A 24,148-nucleotide genomic window follows, 5' to 3' on the forward strand; every position below is an offset into this window, starting at 1 on the left:
GGACAGCATGTCCCCGTGCGCAAATTGCATTGCGGCTTGCCTCAGTCCACCAAGGGACTGGGACACGACATGGTAAAGAGGCAGTGTGAGGAATGGAGCATTCTGCAGCAGTAAGGATACTATTGGCGAGACATTACACCTGGTGATCACAACTGGGGAAATCTTGTTCTTCAAAGGTCACCAGGGAGAAGTAAAGCTGCCAGTCAGACTTAGTATGTTGCCATTTGGGCATGCATGCAGATGGGGCAGGATCCAGCAAACAGAGAGCACACAAGAAATGGTCGCTCAAGTAGATGTCAGAGAGAATGGACCACTCAAGACGATGGGCAAGCTGGGCAGTGCAAAAAGACAGGTCCAAATGGGAATCGGTGTGTGAGGAGTCAGAAAGGATAGTGGCAGTGTTAAGGCAAAAGAGGTTAAGTTGGTAAAGGTCAGCCAAGAGGGCATCTCTCTGACAGGTCCTCGGAGAAGCCCAAAGGGGATGATGCACATTAAAGTTACCAAGTAGCAAAAATGGGGGAGGTAGCTGCCCAATAAGCTGGAGGAATTCTGCCCTGGTGACATCGAATGATGAAGGGACATAAATGGTACCGAGGGGAAAAGTCAGGCGGGGAACGTAAAGGTGAACTGCAACAGCTTGAAAGGGGGGGGGGGGGGGGAGGAGGGGGAGGCAACCTCTGGTGTCGTGCCCATCATCTGTGCTCTGTTTCACCTCCTCCCTGTGCCATCTTTCTATCCTGCAACTGCTGCTGCCTTGGCCATCCTCTAGTTGTCTTAGGTATTGGATGTGACATCCTTGCAGGGCAGGCTTCCTGTGTTGCACTTCTTGTCAGCCGCTCCAGGCGTTTCATCTCCTTCATGGGAATGATCAGGTGTTCAGTTATACATACGCTACTGTTGGGCTAGTCTAGTGTTGTTTCATCTCTGCTCGGTAGTTTCTGGTGCTCTATCCAAGGGCCATTTTCTCAGTCTCCACTCCCATTTCCCACAGACAATGTGAATAAGAAGACCAGGCTCTTCTGAAAGAGACAGGCCTTCCTGAAAAGACAGAAAGAAGCTGTGCTCAAAAGCACCAGTGTCACCCAGACTGTATGGACTGCCCAAAGTTTTCAAGGATGGGATACCTCCGTGACTGTCAGCAACATTGTCATGGCTAACTAGGGTACAGTTATGTATATGAAGAATATGCTTTCACCACAGGGAGGGAAATGTGTACACTACATTCAGAACTCAGAGGACTTCCTACAACATTTTACACAACTGCACATCATGGACTCTGACATTATGGTCAGTTCGGATGTAGTGTCCTTGTTCACCTGGATTCCACTGAATGACTCATTCAATCCTACTGGAGAAAAGGTCACTGGGGCTTTCCTGGACTTATTCAGGCACATACTGATCTCCACGTACTTTCTATATAGGTGTCAATTTTATGAGCAAACAGAAGGGATGCAATGAGTAACTCTCTACCATCAGTGGTGGCAAATCTATTTATGGTAAGATCTGAAGAGGAGGCACTTACATCAGCCACACATCAACCCAAATGCTTTCTTGGGTATGTGGATGACACCTTTGACATTTGGCTCCATGGCAGGGAGAAGCTGAAACACCTGAATTCACGCCAACCTAATATAAAATTCACCATGGAATTGGAGGAGGATGGATTACTACCATTCCTGGATGTACTAGTTGAGAGAACGGCAAGTGGCACCTTCGGGCATAGTGTTACTGCAAACCAACACACACTGATATACACTATGTGATCAAAAGTATCCAGACACCCGCAAAAACATACGTTTTTCACATTAGGCACATTATGCTGCCACCTACTGCCAGGTACTCCATGTCAGTGACCTCAGTAGTCACTAGACACTGTGAATGAGCAGAATGGGGTGCTCCGCGCAACTCATGAACTTCGAATGTGGTCAGGTGATTGGGTGTAACTTGTGTCATACATCTGTACACCAGATTTCCACACTCCTAAACATCCCTAGGTCCACTGTTTCCGATGTGATACTGAAGTGGAAACATGAAGGGACACGTACAGCACAAAAGCTTACAGGCCGACCTTGTCTGCTGACTGACAAGACTGCCGACAGTTGAAGAGGGTCGTAATGTGTAATAGGCAGACATCTATCCAGACCATCACATAGGAATTCCAAACTGCATCAGGATCCACTGTAAGTACTATGACAGTTAGGTGGGAGGTGAGAAAACTCGGATTTCATGATCGAGCGGCTGCTGATAAGCCACATATCACACCAGTAAATACCAAACAATGCCTCGCTTGGTGTAAGGAGCATAAACATTGGACGATTGAACAGTGGGAAAATGTTATGTGGAGTGACGAATCGCAGTACACAATGCGGCGATTCGATGGCAGGGTGTGGGTGGGTATGGAAGATGTCCGGTGAATGTCATCTGCCAGCATGTGTAGTGCCAACAGTAAAATTTGGAGGCGGTGGTGTTATGGTGTGGTCATGTTTTCCATGGAGGGGGCTTGCACCCCCCGTTGTTTTGCATGGAACTATCACAGTACAGGCCTACATTAATATTTAAGCACCTTCTTGCTTCCCACTGTTGAAGAGAAATTCAGGGATGGTGATTACATCTTTCAACATGATCGAGCACCTGTTCATAATGCACGGCCTGTGATGGAGTGGTTTCACGACAGTAACATTCGTGTAATGGACTGGTCTGCACAGAGTCCTGACCTGAATCCTATAGAACACCTTTGAGATGTTTTGGAACACCAACTTTGTGCCAGGCCCTCACCGACTGATGTCGATGCCTCTCCTCAGTGCAGGACTCCATGAAGAATGGGCTGCCACTCCACAAGAAATCTTCCAGCACCTGATTGAATGGATGCCAGCGAGAATGGAAGCTGTCATCAAGGTGGGCCAACACCATATTAAATTTCAGAATTACCAGTGGAGGGCACCACGAACTTGTAAGTCATTTTCAGACAGGTGTCTGGATACTTTTGAGCACGTAGTGTCTCTACAAGCCAATATTTGCCATCATTCGGTGCAGAACTCTAATCCATTGGGCACAGATCCTTTCAGATCCTGACAGTTTGGCAGCAGCTATAGAACAAACAGTGTTCTGAAAAAATGTATACTCTTCCAAAGATATTCAGAAGGCAGTTCCCCCTGCCGCTGTGCCAGAGGGTCCAGAAGAACAGGAAGAGACAAAGAAGGTGGCATATCTGCCATATGCTGGACCATCTCTTTCAAAATTAGCAGAAGTCTCTTGAAACACAACATCAAAAGTATATTTTGCCCATCTACTAGAATTGGGGCACTGCTGGGGAATATAATAGATGGCCCAGGGCTACGGAAGACAGGTATTTACAATATACCATTCCAGTGTGGGTGGCCAGACCATCAGGACTGTGGACATCAGGTGAAAAGAACACCAGAGGCATAATAGACCTAGACAGGCAACCAAATCAATAATATCAGAGCACTGTCTAGGACTCGGTCATTCAAAAAAGTACAATGACACCAAGATTGTGACACAGACTCCAAAATACGGGTTGTTGTTGTTGTTGTTGTTGTTGTGGTCTTCAGTCCAGAGACTGGTTTGATGCAGCTCTCCATGTTACTCTACCCTGTGCAAGCTTCTTCATCTCCCAGTACCTACTGCAACCTACATCCTTCTGAATCTGCTTAGTGTATTCATCTCTTGGTCTCCCTTTACGATTTTTACCCTCCACACTGCCCTCCAATACCAAATTGGTGATCCCTTGATGCCTCAGAACATGTCCTACCAGCTGATCCCCCTTTTTCTAGTCAAGTTGTGCCAGAAATTTCTCTTTTCCCCAATTCTATTCAATACCTCCTCATTAGTTATGTGATCTACCCATCTAACCTTCAGCATTCTTCTGTAGCACCACATTTCGAAAGCTTCTATTCTCTTCTTGCCCAAACTATTTATCGTCCACGTTTCACTTCCATATATGGCTACACTCCATGCAAATACTTTCAGAAACAACTTCCTGACACTTAAATCTATACTCGATGTTAACAAATTTCTCTTCTTCAGAAACGCTTTCCTTGCCATTGCCAGTCTACTTTTTATATCCTCTCTACTTCGGCCAAATAGCAAAACTCCTTTACTACTTTAAGTGTCTCATTTCCTAATCTAACATCCTCAGCATCACCAGATTTAATTCGACTACATTCCATTATCCTCATTTTGCTTTTGTTGATGTTCATCTTATATCCTCCTTTCAAGACACTGTCCATTCCGTTCAGCTGCTCTTCCAAGTCCTTTGGTGCCTCTGAAGAATTACAATATCATTGGCGAACCTCAAAGTTTTTATTTCTTTTCCATGGATTTTAATATCTACTCTGAATTTTTCTTTTGTTTTCTTTACAGCTTGCTCAATATACAGATTGAATAACATCGAGGAGAGGCTACAGCCATGTCTCACTCCCTTCCCAACCACTGCTTCCCTTTCATTCCCCTCGACTCTTCGAACTGCCATCTGGTTACTGTACAAATTGTAAATAGCCTTTTGCTCCCTGCATTTTACCCCTGCCACCTTCAGAATTTGAAAGAGAGTATTCCAGTCAACACTGTCAAAAGCTTTCTCTAAGTCTACAAATGCTAGAAACGTAGGTTTGCCTTTCCTTACTCCATCTTCCAAGATAAGTCGTAGGGTCAGTATTGCCTCTTGTGTTCCTGTATTTCTACGGGTAAAATTTCATAAAAAAATCCATCAAGATCAAGGTCAGAGGGAATCTTGTCAACCATGACATTAGATACCAGCACTCAAGCTTCTGAAAGCACAAAAAAGATAACACTGAGATTTTGTGAGAAATGGAAGCGGAGAATGAGAAAACAGCCCATGGACACTACAGACTGGCTCAACAGTGGCAGACACAGAACCAAGCACCTGACCGTTCCCACAGAGGAGACAGAAAACTTGGTGTGCCTGATGAGAAGTATAACAGCAGAGGCCTGCCCAAATAGGTGAGGACTTCACATACAATGCCCAAGACAACTGGAGGACGGCCAAGGCGGCAGGAATCAGTGGATAGAAAGCCTGGCATGGTGTGGATGTGAAATAGAGCATCAGACAACAGGCATGACACCAGAGGAGACCAAGATACATGTGGACTGCGGTCAGAGTACCAGAGGCAAGAGAAGACAACTAGATCTGCCCCTGGCAGATGGAGTGCCTGACATGGTATGAGCCAAAAACAGAGCATCTAACACCATCCTGGCATAAATATGGACCCAATACCCCCACGGACCAGTCTCAGTGATCACTTGAAGAAGACAGTGAGTCACGCTGTTAAAATATCATGTGAGAATGATATGAACAATTTGCAGAAGACCCGATTATTCAACATGTCTCAAATACAGCGTGTTTCAAAATGATCTTTCCACATTATCAAAAAGTGGTACATGAGGTTAAAGGAATCCACAAGTGTCACAAACAGGTCGAGTTCTGGGTATCTGGGCAAGAGTGGCGCAGGTATGGAAAAGGTAAAACACCACTTATCTGGAGCCCAACCAAATCAATCAGTCAAGCATTTTGACAGTTGCAGCTATCACCAGTCATAGTGCACAGGGTGCTACACAAGAGACTGGAGCTTTATGTCTACAAGGTGCAATTGCTGCATGTGCTTCAACCTTATAACAGACCAAACTGCAAAGCATCTGCAACTGATATTCTGAATTACATTGACAATGATCCAGACCATCTGATATGTGATGTTCACAGATGAAGCATGCTTTTGTGTGTCCGGAAGGTAAACCAACACAATGTGAGGATCTTATTCTCCTAGAACACCCGCTTTATGATGGAATTTGTGCATGGCAATCCAAAGGTAAATGTGTGGTGTGCTCTGCTTCATGACTGTGTGGCTGGACTGGTTTTCTTTGCAGTGGAGTCAACAACCTTCACTGTTTATTTGGCACATTGAAACAGTTTACATTTCCACAGATATAATAACTGCAACTTGACATCATGCTGCAGCAGGATGGTGCCCCTCCTCAATGGGATTAGATTATTAGGAAGACTCTGGATGACACATTTTAAGGTCACTGGATTGGCAAAGGAGGACCCATTTTCTAGCCCTCAACGGTCTCCAGGCATAACACCATTACATTTTTTTTCTGTGGGGTGTTGTGAAGTATGCTGCCTACCTGGCCATGGTGCGGGACCTGCAAGAACTTCGAGCTCATATCAGAGCAGCAATTGGACACATTTATGAGGTCAGGCTAGGTCAGATTTGGGAGGAACTGGAATATCGCTTACATATCCTTCATGCTGTGGATGGTGCACATGCTGAACTGTGTTAAACAACTGCTATAACTTTAGGTGTGAGTGAATACTATGCTGCAAACCTTCTCATGTATCACTATTTCTGAAATATACTTGATCAAAATTGAAAATATCAGTTTAGAACACCCGCTATTAAGCTACCGATAGAAGATAAACAGCAACGTTTTTCAAAGTAGTAGTCGTCGTCCTAATTTACAGGGTTAAATTTGACTGGCATGAAATAGCAGTATAGTAATAATTTACAGTTTATATAATGTACAGATTAAGTTTCTACACATCACTTGTCTTTCCTTAATGTACACTTTGAATTGTTCTATTCCCTGAAGCTTTTCCTACTTAATGGGCTCTAAGGAACATACTGATTAAATCAACTTCAAGTGCTACGACTTCATTTGTTGCTAGGAAGGAGCTTTTTGAAGTGCTCAAATCACTTAGTAAAATGTTTGATCTTGTGGTAAAAACCCCAAGAAACTTTCCTCACAGAATTTCAAGTAAAAGCATTTATCCTATTTTTACTATTAAGCATTATTTTCTAAAAATATAGTGAAACAACTGAAAGAGCTCCACCTTATTATTTCACAGTAGCCCCTGCTTGCTGCAATGTGCAGTAGAGTATTTCCATCCTGATCAACACTTTCATTAAGACACATGTTCATCTCATCAGCTGTGACTGAATACCTTTGCTGTTCAGTCAATTTGCTATCAACAGCTTCAGCACCTGATTCAGTTGATTCTAGAGAACTTTCTGCAATAGGTGGCAAACTGCATTTCAGAAGACTTATATCACCCAGTTTACAAGCAGCTTTGAGATTTTTTCTAAGGCCTAATATCATATCACTGCATGGCCCTGAAACAGAAAGTTAATCTTGATTTGTAGGCGAATAAAACTTTGAATTTATATCTGCTATCCATTTTTATAAAGCAAGCAATGAACAGACCCTGTGATATACTTTCCTAACTTATAATGTGTCCATGGAACCAGAGAGTATATTTATTAGCACATGCTTTACAATATGTATTACAAGATCAAAAGTAATTTAATTTATAAAATAGGTCAATGAAAGGGTGCACAAAAAAAGCTTCTTATGCTTTTATATTGAAGGCAATGAAAATATAGGAACCATTGGATAATATCCGATTAGAAAGCACAAATGCCACCATCCTCTCAATAATTTCTTTTCTCTTTTTCCCATAATTATATCATGGATCTTCTACTTCTCTTGATAAAATATAATTTATTTATTTATTTATTTATTTTTTTTTTTGCTGGCATCTTCTAAATACAAGAACATTTACATTTTTTGGAGGCATCTTCCAAATACACAAACATATTTACATTTGGTTATTATAAGTCTCAGTGTGGTGATATATGTGATAAATGGCATCTCTATTAGCTCTCTTTCCCCTTATCCATTCTTACATGCTGTATAGGAATAACAGTTCTTAATATGGTTTGCTAGTTATATGTGTGTAATGTTTAACATAACACTTTCAGACTTCTCGGCAAAGACAGAAGTTTTAAAGCAGTCAACCAGGCAACATATATCCATTCTAAGTCTGTAAGGATCCTGACAGGTGAATGAGATCTATGAGTGATGTGATTCACATTTACATCTACATGACAATTCTGCAATTCATATTTGGCAGATGCTACAAAGAACCACTTTCTGACTACTTCTGAACTGTTCGGCTGTTGAATAGTATGTGGGCACAATGAATACACAAATCTTTCCATGCAAGCTCTGATTTCTCTCACTTTATTACAACAGTCATTTCTCTCTATGTAGGTTGTAGTCAACAAACTACTTTGGCACTTGGAGCAGACAGTTGATGATTAACATTTCGTGAAAAGATTTCACAGCAAAGAAACAGTCTTTGTTTTAATGACTACCACAGCATATCACTAATCATATCCCTGAGACACTAGGCTCTATTTCGTGATAATGCAAACCATGCTGCTCTTCTCGAATTTCTTTCAATGTTCTCAACCTGGTAAGGATCCCACACCCTGCAGCAATAATTGAGAAGACTGAAAAATGTAACATGGGCATTCTCTATAGTATATTAGTTGCATCTTCTAAGTGTTCTGACAATAAAGGTTTGCCTTCCCCACAACATTTTACATAGGATGGTTAGAATTTAAGTTATTTGTAATTGTAATCCCTAAGCATTTAGTTGAATCTACAATCTTTAAATTTGTGTTTTTATCATTTAACTGAAATTTAACAGAATCTGTGTTAGTACTCATGTGGAAAACCATACACTTTATATTGTTCTGGGGCAACTGATACTTTATGCACCATGCAAATATACTGTAAACAATGTAAGAGGGTGTTTGAAAACTTTTGGGGAACCCTAGGTATCACTTCCATTTCACTAGATGACTTCCCATCAATTATTACTAACTTTAACTTTTCTGAGAGAAAATAATGAATTCAGCTGAACAATTGGGAGGGAGAAATGCAAGGGAAGAGAAAAGATGTAGGGGAAAAACTGTAGATGTATTGCTAGAATGTGCAGTATTGGAGTGAGAACAGGAAAGGTGATAGGTAGGGGGGAGGACAGTAACTAGTAAAGGTTGAGGCCAGGGGTGTTACAGGGAGAAAGATTATGTTGTAGGGATTCAGAAATGCTGCTGATGGTAAGAAGGATCCAGACGGTACAAGCTGTGAAGTGGTCACTGAAGTAAACCACATCATGCTGGGCAGCAAGTTTAGCAACTGGTTTACTCAACTGTCTCTTAGCTACGGTTTGGTGATGGCCATTCATGCAGACAGACAGCTTGTTATTTGTCATGCCCACACAGAAAGTGAGTGGTACAGGAGTTGCAGTTTGTAGATCACAAAACTGATATCACTGGTAGCCCTGTCTTTGATGGGACAGGAAATGCCTCACAGGACTGGAGTATGTGGTAGTGGGAGGATGCTGCATCTGGGTCTATTGCAGGGCTTTGAGCCGTGAGGCAAAGGGATGGACAAGGATACTGCGTAGATAAGGTGGATGGTGAGATACCACTGCAGTAAGGGTGGGGAGGATAGTGATTAGGATGCTATTCATTTCGGCACATCGTAGTGGAGAGTGTAATTCAGTTGGTCCAGTCCTGGGTGATACTGACTTCTGAGAGGAGTGGCTGCACAATTTCCAGACAAGTCTGGGAGGGTCATGTTGATCGGTGAAGGCCTCAGCGAGACCCGTGGTGTATTAGGAGAGAGAGACTGTTTATCACTACAAATGTGACAACCATGGGTGACTAGGCTCTATGGAAGGAACTTTGTGGTGTGGAATGGGTGGCAGTTGTCAAAGTGGAGGTGGTGTTGGTGGTTGGCAGTTTTGAAGTGGACAGAGGAACTGATGTAACCACTCTAGATGTGGAGGTCAACATCAAGGAAGGGGGCTTGTTGGTTTGAAGAGGACCAGGTGAAATGAATGGGGGAGAACAAATTGAGGTTCCGGGGGAAAGTGGATAGGGTGTCCTCAACCTCAGTCCAGTTCATGATGTCATCTACAAAACGGAACCAGTTGAAGGGTTTAAGATTATGGGTGCTTTGAAAGGATTCCTCTAGATGGCCCATGAGTAAGTTGGCACAGGTCAGTGTCATGCAGACGCCCATTGTTATACCACGGACCTGATTGTAGCTGATGTCTTCAAAGGAAAAGCAATACCGGTTGAGCATATAGTTGTTCATGAAAACCAAGAAGGAAGTCGTAGATTTGGAGTCAGCCACATACTTGGGAAAGATACTGTTCAGTAAAGCAAGGCTATGGGCACTGGGGATATTAGTGTAAAAGGAGAGGGGGCAGCGACAGCTATGAGCAGGGCTGGTTGGTAAAGGAAGAGGAATTATGGAGAGTCAGTGAAGATTAGGGGTGGAGCCGAGGATTTGAGAGGGGACTGGAGATCCTGCTAGATTTGTAGAATGGGGTCACTGTAGGTGGAAGTATCAGACAGATGGCAGAGTCCCTCCTCCAAGTAATTCTTGCAGTTGATAACCACAATGGTGGAGCCTTTGTCAGCAAATAGGATTATAAGGACAAGATCAGTTTTTATGCAGTGGGGTGTGGTTCTTTCTGTGGATGTATAGTTCGTTTCCATGTTGAGGGATTTGGGGAATGATGGTGAGGCAAAGTCCAAGGTTAGCGAATTTTGGGTCACTGGCTGGCAGGTGTGGTGGATCACAGTTCAATGGAGGAGTGAACTGATTGAGGCAAGGTTCAGTGTTGGTTTTGGAATCTGTGTTTCCACTATAGGGATGGGAGAAGGAAAGAAGGTCTGTAACATGTCCAGCATGACTGAATCTTGGAGAGGAGAAAAAGATATTGACTTTAGAAAGGACTGAAATTTCTGTGGGACTGAGGCTTTTGGAGGACAGGCTCATGACTGTGTTTAAGGTATGTTCAAGTTCTGGATTCTGTATGGTAGTGCGACCGAGTTTCTGAGGGTCTGGTAAATGTAGCAAGTCTGTGAGGCAGGGTTTGTTGGCTTTGAGGAGAGGCTTAATGTAGGAATTGTACAGGTGGTGAACAGTGGTACTCCCAGGTAGGAGCAGGAAATGGCTGTTAACTGCTCTCAAAAGCCAAAACCTTTGGCCCATTACATGTAACCTATCCTCGTCTATAAAAGACACCAACCATTTCCTCCAGTGATTCTGTTTCTTTACCACCTAGTGCCCTGCTCGATGCTGTTTATGCCACCGCCCTCTACACTAATATCCCGAATGTGCAAAGCCTTATTACTACTGAACACTAGAACATGAACACATTCCTAACTCTCGACTGACATCAAACCTACAACCTCCTTTACGGGCAGCAGGGCCCAATATCTCCAACCAATAATTAAATTACTTCCTCTTTGAAGGCATCACCTACAAACAAATCCATGGTACAGTAATGGGCACCATCCTATGCTAATATACTTACAGGACATCTAGAGGAATTCTTAATAAGCACACAGAATAGCAAACCCACCACCTGGTTCAGATTCACTGATGAGGTCATAATCTGGACTGAGAGCATGTAAACCTATCCACATTTCTATGAAATAGCAACACCTTCTCTCCCATTCACTTCATCTGGTCCTCCTCAACCTAACAAGTCATCTTCCTTGATGTTGACCTTCACCTAAACGATGGTTACATAAATATCTATGTCCAAATCAAACCTACCTTTACTCTGACAGCCATCACTCTTTCCATACCAAGAAGTCCCTTCCATACAGTCTAGCCACCCATGATTTCACATCTGTAGTGATACGCAGTTCCTCTCCTAATCTAGCGAGGGTCTCAGTGAAGTGTTCATGGACTGAAATTACACTACCAACCTTGTCCAGAAGCAGATCTCCTGTGCAGTCTCTCTCATCACCTACACCATCCCACATAACAACTGTTCAGATACTAAAGAGCACTCCTATCATGACTCAATACCACTCCGAGCTGGAGCATCTGAATCATATTCTATGCCATGGTTTCAACTACCTATCACCGTGCCCTGAAATGAGAATTATCCTACTCACTATTCCCTACCCCTCCCACAGTGGTACTTCACTGATATCAGACCTGTGCAATAACCTTGTGTATCCCTACTCTGTCCCTGCTCCCAACCCCTTGCCTCATGGTTCATATCCTTGCAATAGAACTAGATGTAAGACCTGTCCCTTGCATCCTCCCACTACCACCTACTCCAACCCTGTCACAGCATATCCTATCCCATCAAAGGTAGGGCTACCTGTGACAGTCATGTGATCTACAAACTAAGCTGCTACCATTGTGCTGCTCTCCATGTGGGCATGACAACTAACAAGCTGTCTGTCCACATGAATGGCCATTACCACAGCACAAGCAACAGCTGGATCACCAAGTTGCTGAACATGTTATCCAACACAATATTGGCTCACATCAATGGCGTGCTCCACAGCCTCCATGATCAGGATCCTTCCTATCAACACCAGCACCAAGAAACCACTTCTCATGAAAAGCAAAGTAATGATTCAATGTTACACTATTATGAAAAGGAGAGTTGCTACTCACCATATAGCGAGGATGTTGAGTCGCAGGTAGGCACAACAAAAAGACTGTAACAAATAAATAAAGCTTTAGGCCATTAAGGCCTTCATCAACAGTAGACACACACACACACACACACACACACACACACACACACACACACACACACACACACACACAAACACACAACGGCAGTCTCAGGCAACTGAAACCACACTGCGAGCAGCAGCACCAGTGCATGATGGCAGTGGTGGATGGGTTGGGGTATGGAGGAGGCTGGGGCGGGGAGGGAGAGGCATAGTATGGTGGAGCGGCAAACAGTGAAGTGCTACAGGTTAGACAGAGGGCAGGGCAGAGTGGGGAGGGGAAGGTGGAAGTAGCAAAAAAGGAGAGAATTAAAAAGGCTGAGTGTAATGGTGGAATGACGGTTGTGTAGTGCTGGAATGGGAACAAGGAAGGAGCTGGATGGGTTAAGGGAACGTAGGGCATATTGCAGTTCAGAAAAGCTGGTGTTGGTGTGAAGGATCCATATTTAATGCCTGGCAGTGAGTTCAGCAAAAGAGTGGTCTACTTCTTCCTTGGCCACAGTTTGTCGGTGGCCATTCATGTGGATGGGCAGTTTGCTGGTTGTCGTGCCCACAGCACCATGGTTGCAGGTTAGCTTGTAGATCACATGAGTGGTTTCACAGGTAGCCCTGCATTTGATGGGATAGGTGATGCTCGTGACCGGACTGGAGTAGGTGGTGATGGGAGGACATATGGGACAGGTCTTGCATCTGGGTCTAATACAGGGGTATGAGCCACAAGGTAAGGGTTTGGGTGCAGGGGTTGTGTAAGGATGGACGAGTATATTGTGTAGGTTCAGTGGACAGCAGAATACCACTGTGGGCGGGAGGGGGGGGGGGGGGGGATAGTGGGCAGGACATTTCCCATTTCAGGGCACGGCGAAAGGTAGTCGAAACCCTGGCGGAGAATGTAATTCAGCTGCTGCAGTCCAGTTGATACGGACAGAGGTACATCTGTACGTATGGATGGAGTACCTCTGTTCAAATCAAACCTACTAAACACCAGTAATACCTCCACTATGACAGCTGCCACCCGTTCCATACCAAGAAGTCCCTTCCCCCTTCCGTACAGCCCAGCTACCCATAGTCATCGCAGCTGCAGCAACAAGCGGACCCTCTTTAAATATACCGAAGGTGTCACTGAAGCCTTCACACATCATAATTATCCCCCCAACCTTGTAAAGAAACAATTCTCCCTTGCCTTTTCTTTCCAGTCTCTCACCACCTCCCAAAGTCTGCCCACAAAGGAGCATTCTCCTTGTAACTCAGTACCACCCAGGATTGGAGCAACTGAATTACATTCTCCACTAGGGTTTCGACTACCTTTTGCCATGCCCTGAAATGGGAAATGTCCTACCCACTATCCTACCCACCCCTCCCACAGAGGTATTCCACCGTCCACCGAACCTACACAAAGTACTCGTCCACCCTTGCACAAACCCGGCCTCCCAATCCCTTACCTCATGGCTCATACCTCTGTAACAGACCTAGATGCTAGACCTGTCCCATACATCCTCCCACCACCACCTACTCGCAGTCCGATCACTGACGTCACCTATCCCATCAAAGGCGGGGCTACATGTAAAACCAGTCATGTGATCTACAAGCTAACCTGCAACCACGGTGCTGCATTTTATGGGGGTATGACAACCAACAAGTTGTCCATCCACATGAATGGCCACTGATGAACTGTGGTCAAGGAACAAGTGGACCACCCTGTTGCTGAACAAGCTGCCAAACATGACATTCTTCACTTCAATGACTGCCTCACAGCCTGTGCCACATGGATCCTTCCCACACACATCAGCTTTTCTCAACTGTGCAGGTGAGAACTCTCCCTGCAGTACATCCTACATTCCCATAGCCCCCCTGGCCTCAACCTTCATTAGTCAGTGTCCCTCACGCATCCAGCCCCTTCCCTGTTCCCACTCCAGCACTGCACAGCTGTCATTCCACCAACACACTCAGTCTTTTTACTTCTCACTTTTTCCACACTTCCTTCCCAACCTTTTTCCTACCTCCGTCTACTCTGTAGCACTTCACTTCACTGTGTGCCACCTCCACCACCATACTATCCCTCCCCCTCCCTGCCCCAGCCTGCTACTTGCCCCAACCCAGTCACCACTCCCATCATGCATTGGTGCTGCTGCTCACAGTGTAGTTTCAGTTTCTTGAGACTGCAGTCGTGTGTGTGTGTGCGCACGCGCGTACGTGTGCTAGTGTGTGTGTCTACGTCTACTGTTGACGAAGGCTTTAATGGCTGAATGCTTTATTTATTTGTGACAGTCTTTTTGTTGTGTCTATCTGCGACTCAGCATCCCAGCTGTATGGTGAGTGGCAACTTTCCTTTTCGTAATATTGTTACATTTCATAGTGGATTTTCTATTGTTTGATTTAATATTCTGATTCATTTTTTCTTTATCTCTTTACCCAAAATGGGCTGACTGACAGATTGTCACCAATATAATATAATTACTTTAATATAAAATTTTAAAATTAAATTTACCTTTTGGGATATTATCCATTTTTTGTTTTTTCCTCACTTTCTTTCTCAAATCTTTACTTTTCACGTGCAGAGGTACAGTATCCTCATATTCTACCAAGGTATTATTAAATGGTATTTCAGTTGCAGCTCTCTCCATAGTTGTACCATCTAGAGAATGAATATCACTTTCCGAAGAACTTTTACCCAACAAAGTAACAATTTGTGGAAGTGGGCGATGAGGTGACTTTCGAGGTTTTGACCTATCTATAAGTTTTTTATTGGGGCTGGTTTTCTTCCTACTTTCTCTTTCAGTGCTAGAACTAAGCTCCTCTTCAACTTTACTTAAACCATCATCATGACTGTCCGCCACCGATTTGTTAGCATCATTATCAGTTTTCTTGCGAGGTGATGTTGGAAATGATGTTTTATAAAACTCTGCAGAACCTGAAATATCACAGAATTAATTCAGCAACATTACTAGAGCAAAGCATACAGATATAACGTATGGGCTAATTGTAGACTCGGTAACATGCAAAATAAAGGATAGTTTGAAAAAGTAAGTTTTTTAATTTCTGCTGAATTTGTTTGTGACATTCATGGAAACTCACCATACATTTCAACTGAGGAAAGTAGGTCATGAACTCTCAACAACTCCTTGAAAGTTGCCCGGCGCGTTGCAAATGGTATCGTACGTAGGCGAGGATCTGTTTTGTCCAGCAATGCATTACGACCTCCAAACAAAATATTTCGATTATGGCCAACAGCTCGGTACAGCACGAGGTCACATGCTTCAAGTTCGGATGACCACTGTGTCATAATATCTTGAACGTGCTGTGAAGAAGTAAGTTCGTGTCACTTCAAATATATCATAAAGAAAAAAAACTAAATGTTGCCAATTCCATTGTAAAAACATTATTATAAATTCTGCCTTCTGCAGAACATAAATATTTTTTCTTTTTTTATTCTTTAGAAAAACATTTTTTAACACCTAAGTATCATCTGTGAAATATTATACAAAACTGTTGGTCATTCTTTTATTTTTGTCTTAAGAACATGCACATTTTATTTTTTGTGACTGTTCACATGAAATTCCCTTAACTTTAAAAATGGGACTGTACAGGTCAGCTTGCTCTTATGTTTCTATTGTGCTTTGATGCTTGGATTACAAATTCTAAGTTTTGATATGATGATAGCAGTAGACAAGACATCAGGTTGATTTCATTTCAAATCATACAGATCATATCAACTCGAAGTCGTGAATTTCTCCGTAAAAAACATATATTAGGCCTCTATACCATAAGCGTTAAAAAGTAAAGCATTTTCATTTTATCTTAAATTTTTGTAAATGGTACAGCCCTTTGAAAAATGTACATTTTGTAAATAATTCTTACAACAGTTATTATTATTGTTATTGTTGTGGTCTTCAGTCCAAATCCTGGTTTGATGCAGCTCTCCACGCTACTCTATCCTGTGCAAGTCTCTTCATCTCCAAATAACTACTGCAACATAAATCCTTCTGAATCTGCCTAGCGTATTCATCATCTCTTGGTCTCCCTCTACGATTTTTACCTTCCACACTTCCCTCCTGTACTAAATTGGTGATCCCTTGGTGCCTCAGAACATGTCCTACCAACCGATCCCTTCTTCTGTCAGCCTCCGTAGCGCAGCGTTAACATTACCGCCTACCACGCAAGGGGGCCCTGGTTCGATTCCTGGCAGGGGACTGGGGTTGTGTGTCCATTATCATTTTCATCATCGACATGCAAGTCGCCGAAGCGGCGTCAACTAAAAAGACTTGCAAAATGGTGGCCGAACCCCGAAGGGGATATCCCAGCCGATAAATGCCGTACGATCATTTCATTTTCATTCCTTCTTCTAGTCAAGTTGTGCCACAAGTTCCTCTTCTCCCCAGTTCTATTCAGTACCTCATCATTAGTTATGTGATCTACTCACCTAATCTTCAGCATTCTTCTGTAGCACCACATTTGAAAAGCTTCTATTCTCTTCTTGTCTAAACTAGTTATTGTCCATTTTTCACTTCCATACATGGCTACAATTCATACAAATACTATCAGAAATGACTTCCTGACAAATCTATACTCAATGTTAACAAATTTTTCTTCTTTAGAAATACTTGCCTTGCCATAGCCAGTCTACAATTTATATCCTCTCTACTTCGGACATCATCAGTTATAGTGCTTCCCAAATAGCAAAACTCATTTACCATTTTAAGTGTCTCATTTCCTAATCTAATATCCTCAGCATCAACAGATTTAATTTGACTACATTCCATTATCCTCGTTTTGCTTTTGTTGATGTTCATCTCATATCCTCCTTTCAAGACATTGTCCATTCCATTCAACTGCTCTTCCAGGTCCTTTGCTGTCTCTGACAGAATTACAATGTCATAAGCAAACCTCAAAGTTTTTATTTCTTCTCCATGGATTTTAATTCCTACTCCAAATTTTTCTTTTGTTTCCTTCACTGCTTGCTCAAGTACAGATTGAATAACATCTGGGACAGGCTACAACCCTGTTTCTCTCCCTTCTAAATCATTGCTTCCCTTTCGTGCCCCACGACTCTTATAACTGCCATTTGGTTTCCGTACAAATTGTAAATAGCCTTTCACTCCCTGTATTTTACCCCTGCCACCATCAGAATTTGAAAGAGAGTATTCCCATCAACATTGTCAAAAGCTTTCTCTTAGTCTACAAATGCTAGAAATGTAGGTTTGCCTTTCCTTAACCTATCTTCTAAGATAAGTCATAGGGTCAGTATTGTCTCGCGTGTTCCAACATGATCTTGCCCCCAGGGCGGCTTCTACTAGTTTTTCCATTCGCCTGTAAAGAATTCGTGTTAGTATTTTGCAACTGTGACTCATCAAACTTATAGTTCAGTTATTTTCACAGCTGTCAACACCTGCTATTTTGGGATTGGAATTATTATATTCTTCTTGAAGTCTGAAGGTATTTCGCCTGTCTTATATATCTTGCTCACCAGATGAAAGAGTTTTATCATGGCTGGCTCTCCCAAGGTCATCAGTAGTTCTAATGGAATGTTGTCTACTCCTGGGGCCTTGTTTTGACTTAGGTCTTGCAGTGCTCTGTCAAATTCTTCATGCAGTAACATATCTCCCATTTCATATTCATATTTGTCCTCTTCCATTTCCATAACATTGCCCTCAAGTACATCACACTCTAGATACTTCTTCCACCTTTCTGCTTTTCATTCTCTGCTTAGGATGGGTTTTCCATCTGAGCTCTTAATATTGGTTTTCTGTTCTCCAAAAGTCTCTTTAATTTTCCTGTAGGCATTATCTATCTTACTCCTAGTGATACATGATTCTACATCCTTAAAATTGTCCTCTAGCCATCCCTGATAGCCATTTTGCACTTCCTGTCGCTCTCATTTTTGAGACGTTTGTATACCTTTTTGCTTGCTTCATTTACTGCATTTTTATATTTTCTCTTTTCGTCAATTAAATTCAATATTTCTTCTGTTACCCAAGGATTTCTGCTAGCCCTCGTCTTTTTACCTACTTGATCCTCTGCTGCCTTCACTACTTCATCCCTCAGAGCTACCCCTTCTTCTTCCTCTATATTTCTTTCCCCTGTTCTTGTCAATCATTCCCTAATACCCTCTCTGAAACACTCTACAACCTCTGGTTCTTTCAGTTTATCCAGGTCTCATCTCCTTAAATTCCTACCTTTTTGCAGTTTCTTCAGTTTTAATCTACAGATCATAATCAATAAATTGTGGTCAGAGTCCACAATTGCCCCTGGAAATGTCTGACAATTTAGTGTCTCCAGGCCTCTTCCATGTATACAAGCTTCTTTCATGATTCTTAAACCAAGTGTTAGCTATGATAAAGTTATGATCTGTGCAAAATTCTATCAGGGGGCTTCCCCTTTCATTCCTTACCCCCAGCCCATATTCACCTACTATTTTTCCTTCTCTTCTTTTTCCTACAGTCGCATTCCAGTCCCCCAAGACTACTAAATTTTCGTCTCCTTTAACTATCTGAATAATTTCTTTCATAACGTCAAACATTTCTTCAATCTCTTCATCTTCTGTGGGGTTAGCTGGCATATAAACTTGTACTACTGCGGTAGGTGTGGGATTCATGTCTATCTTGGCTACAATAATGTAGTCACTACGATGTCCATAGTAGCTTATCTGCGTTCTTATTTTTTTATTCATTATTAAACCCACTCCCGCATTAACATTATTTGATTTCGTATTTATAACCCTATATTCATCTGACAAGAAGTCTTGTTCCTCCTGCCACCAAACTTCACTAATTCCCACCATATCTAACTTTAACCTATCCATTTCCCTTTTTAAATACCCCCCCCTCCCCCCCCCACACACACACCCCCACCCCCCGCCTAATGTCCAGGAAAGGTATGAAGCACAAGAAGTAAACAGTATGTAAACAGAAAAGTGGAAGAAATTGAAACAAGTTTTACACAAGCAACGTCTTCAAAACTATGTGAAGTGTGTAACATAGATGCACTTCATGCAGAACCTGAAGATACTGATATGTGCACGAAATGTGATGTGCTGTTTGAAAACCTAGATACTGCTATCTCAACAGCCACCTATACTGAGAAGGTACAGTTACTGACACTGATACCAGGTAGCTACTCAAATAGCATATACAGAAATACACACCTACTTCCTCACACAATTTGATACCAAAAGCTCATAAAATAAAGACTGAGAAAGGTATTTGGGCATGCCCCGATTTTTACTGTGGACATCCGTTGCAAGAAGATACGCTTTCTCTTGCTCTGGAATACTTCCTAAGTGATGACAAAGATTGCAGCAGGCAAAATCCTAACCAGGATGATGTTATCTCTGTAGTGAAAATGGTGAAAAAAGGTAAAAAGATATATGACAACATCAATAAGAGAACCTGAATTTAAAAACTGGACTCACACAATTATACTCCTTATGACCAAAATGGGTAAAATGCCAGCCAGTGAAGGAAGTAGGCACACGTATTTATTGCACTAATTTCAAACTGGTTTGTTTCATCATAAGCAGTGTCACAGGAAAGAAGTACACAGAGATGGACCTGATGTTGCAAGATAAATGTTGGTTGCAGGAATACGCAATGTGTCCTGGTGCTGAAGGGATGACTACTGAAGCATTACACCATCAGGATACGGACAATGACATAATCTATGCATTGTGGGAGGGAGGAGAGCTGCTGAAGAAGACAGTAGAACCAGAGAATTTTGTTACAGAGGTTAGGCATTGGGTCATAAAAGGAATAGCTCACCATCATATCTGGAGGATTCAGAGACAGGCCATAGCAGAAGTAAAATCAGCCAAATCCCAGAATACTGACATTAGTTGTACATTTTAACAAAATTCGAAGTTATCACAGGTATCAATATTAACATGTGTTGCTCACTTCCTTGGAACATCACACTGTTTTGCTATTTTCAGTGATGATCTTATTTATGACAGTGCACATGCATGCTACACTGTCAGCACAATAATTGATGGCATAGCATCTAGAGGCCATGCATTTCTTAAACATGTGTAAGTGACTGATGGTGCAGCATCTAATTTAAAAAAAAATGCTTTCAGCTTTATGGGCTTGGTCATCACTGTAGTACAGGAACTAAGACAAAAAAGCAGATATTTGCAGCAACAGGTCATGGAAAAAGTGCATGTGATGGGGTAGGAGATCTCTGTAAACATCTTGCAACAAGATTTAAACTCCAGCATGAAGCTGTTGATGCTATAACAGATGCTACTGGATTTGTAAACATCATGAAACTCTTAATTCTAAATGAAAGTGCATTAAGGGAATTCTGTTTAAAAAAGAGAGAAGAATGGTCTGCTATGAAGCCTGTGGTAGGAATTCAATCAAGTCACTACTGGGTTGCATCCCAGAGTGGCACATACATTGCAAGAACAATTCTCCATGAAATGCAGCGACCACAGTATACATTAGAAGACTTCGTAGTGAGCTACTTCATTTCTTGTGTGTATAACAATCAGTGGAGTGTGGGACAGATAATAAGTGTCTCTCATGAGCTGCAAGATATAACCGCCTGCTTTGTGACACCTCATAGTCCTGCTAATGCTTTCAAATAGCCATCATAAAAAGATCACTGTGCAGTTCTCATTTCCTAAGTACTACTCTTGTTGGATCATTCTTGTCCATCTGCAAACTCAGCTATATAAGTTCAATGAGAAGCAGACGAAAAAAACAAATGATCTCTCTTCAACAGTGCAGTGTTGGTTTTTACACTGTAGGCAATTTTACTTCATGGAAAGTCGTGAAAAAGTAAAATAAAGACTGAAGACAATAATAATTTGTGAATAATATCATAAAAAGAAATATGGGTATAAATATTCTACATCTCATTTTTTATATAAAATGCTTTCAAAGAAATTTATAAATTGTTTTCTCACACACTTATAATGTTGTAAAGTAATTATTTTGATCAGGAATACCAGTTTTGCATGACATTTACTTAAAATCACTGGCCATTTTACATACTTAAAAGTGTTCATGATTTTTTGACCCACCTAAAAAATTTCTCAAATTTTGTACAGAAAAGTATTGCCCACTATGATTGTACATTCTCTAAGTACAATGACCAACTAAAGTACCATGAAACTTTTAGAAGATTTAGGGTGGGGGTTTAGGATAAAATAATTTCTAAATAACCAAAAAATTTCAGATTCTTTCATCTTTATGTACAAATAAGTAGACAGTTTAAGAATTTCATGCATCAATGTCATAGCTGGCAGTTAGCAGCCCTTCAACTTTATCATTTCTCAACACAGTGAACATCCTGTGGCTTTTCATATTTTCAAAACATAATATGGAAATTCCAAAAAGATTTTGAAATTTGCAAAAAGTTATAAATTTTCATGTTTTTTAAGGAAGCAGCTCAGAAGTGTGTATCTATTAATTATGTCTCTTAATATTGGGAACACAGTATTTATTGGATTAATTCATATCTCTGCAACTTCTGATTTTTTTATCAAAACTTTTCAATTTTCCCTTTCATTACGACATTTTCAGAAATACTCTCATTTAGAGAGGTCTGTAGCATTTTAACAAATCATCAGAAATCAAAATATTATAGTTTTGGAGAGGTATCATGTGGAAATTCAACTTACACTCTTTGCAGCAAACTTTGAAATGATGATGTGGCACATTTGCTCTTGACCTGTATGATATGAGACAAATTCGTCCATCATAATAAATGAAAATATTGGTGATGCTAAGTGATTTAGACAGCTTTATTTGCAAAAATTCACATTGATTGCAGACTTTTTTATGGAATTTCTTTCCTTTCTTAATTTCCTTCACTTACAAGTTCATCATAGTAGCAAACATGGCAATTCACTAAATTATAATTTCCCCAGTTAAGCAGGTCCCCCAACTTTCACTTTCTACATTAGAAATAAATATTTTAATTCCATACAGTAACAACTGACCGCTGCATTATCCTCCATCAGTAATATCTTGGGTGCCAGTAAGGGAAACTGAAATTAGAACACTGTTCTTCTGGATATTTATGTTGGCTTTCCCAAACTGGAGTTGTTACTTCTCCTTCAAGTAGCTGCTCAATTGTCACCATGAGGCTGAACATGTTTTATTTCCACCATCCAACCAAGGAAAATTCCTTGGCAGCACCAGGAAACTAACATGAGTTCATTATTTGGCTGTCAGATACATATTTCTCACTCAGCTGCAGAATGTACAGTCCAATCCATGAAATAGATTTTACCAACCACAAAGTTTCAAAACAGCACAAATTTCTCTGCAGACTGAAAGATTCATTTTGTGTTTGGACTGTTGTACCCGAAATGTGATAAGATCCTACTATTCAAACAGTACTACTGTAATAGAAGGAAACTTTCATCATCGGTAGAAATCCCTACATTCTAATTATGAAACTAATCCATTAACTTCTGTAGGAGTTCAGGAATCTGCAAATAATTTTCACCTGCAATAGTATCCAGAAGGATCTCTTCGTGTTCTGTTTTAATCATTTGTTGGACACTGTGGTAAAGCACTTGAGCAACATTCCTATTGACCAGTCTACACCATTTAATGCTGTATGTTTCAGTAGATTTCATCAGGAGTCTGCATTCATTCATTATTTCAAATTCTTTTAAAATGAATAGCACTAACACTATCAGTATGTCAACAAATAGTTGCAGTATGAGTGAGAAGTCCAATGTTGTTAAATGCACTTGTCGTGACACTCCTTATCTAAGCTTCTTTGACTTTTCCCAGTTCTGAAATGTGAGAAATGGTGGAACAAAAGACACTCATTTTCACTGATTCACTTCATAAAGAGTTTTGATGATAGTGACACTTCAGTTATGTTCCATGAGTCACAGTTACATCTTGTAGCTTAAGTTATAAAATGTGGTATGCAGACAAAACAGAAGACAAATTTGTTATAAAGAAGTATGCAAACACACAGTAAAGACACTATGACATGCCAAAAGAAATCAAATCTGTGAAGAAATCAGACGCACTGAGAAGAATTTAAGAAGGGCAATAGCAGAATATCTATATGAGTGCCAAGCAGCTCTTAAATAAGTATCAACTACCACACTTAAATATTCAGAGGGAAGATGGGATAACTGGCAGTAAACAGACAAAAAAGTGAGAGATCCTGGCCAGATACTTTGATAATTGGTTACATTGCAGAGGACCTACAGATAAATGGTCAATAATAATTCCATAACACAGATACAATCTCAGAAGAGAAAAAAGAAATGGATAAATTAGTTAGGGGAACTGAGATGCTGAAAATCACAAAGCCTTAGAGCAACCAGTGGAGAAGAGCTGGGAATCTGAAGCAATTCCAACTATTCTGGTTCACCCTCAACGTACAAAAGATGATAAATGGATCCCAATTAACTACTGTGGCATTTTGATCATCCTTCTCTATATAAAGTATTACCCAAAGCACTGTCGATGTAGTCAGTGGAGCAAATAGACTGTCAGTTTGGGGAATGTCAAGCAAGCTACCGAAAAGAAAGATCACGCACTGAGATATGGAGCCTGAAGAAGAAAGAGCTGAGAAATTACCTCTGCAAAGATCTGGTACTGATAAAATTTGGAGCAGACACTAAAGTAATGGAAATTATCAAGCAGATGTTAACAAGGACCCCTTCAAAGGCAAAATTTATGGGGGAACTCTCCAAAGAGTTTGATATTAAATCAGTCATCAGTCAGGCTGATAGGCTGTCTCCACATACCTTCATTTCTGTTTTGCACAACATCCACGTACACAGGGAAAAG

The 24,148-nt window shown here is 41.4% G+C and overlaps 1 protein-coding gene across 1 annotated transcript in view; it reads right to left on the bottom strand.

Annotated features, from left to right (window-relative positions):
• The window catches only part of LOC124607107 (ankyrin repeat and zinc finger domain-containing protein 1-like), a 96,127-nt gene that overhangs the window by 12,463 nt on the left and 59,516 nt on the right, over positions 1-24,148 (bottom strand). The window contains exons 7-9 of the mRNA XM_047139304.1: positions 15,459-15,681; positions 14,872-15,294; positions 6,869-7,148 (exon numbers count right to left, since the gene is read on the bottom strand). Of these exons, the coding sequence (XP_046995260.1) occupies positions 6,869-7,148; positions 14,872-15,294; positions 15,459-15,681 (926 nt within the window). The remainder of the gene's footprint in view (positions 1-6,868; positions 7,149-14,871; positions 15,295-15,458; positions 15,682-24,148) is intronic.

This window comes from Schistocerca americana, chromosome 3, assembly GCF_021461395.2.
Source record: "Schistocerca americana isolate TAMUIC-IGC-003095 chromosome 3, iqSchAmer2.1, whole genome shotgun sequence".
In the NCBI taxonomy this organism is placed as follows: Eukaryota; Metazoa; Arthropoda; class Insecta; order Orthoptera; family Acrididae; genus Schistocerca; species Schistocerca americana.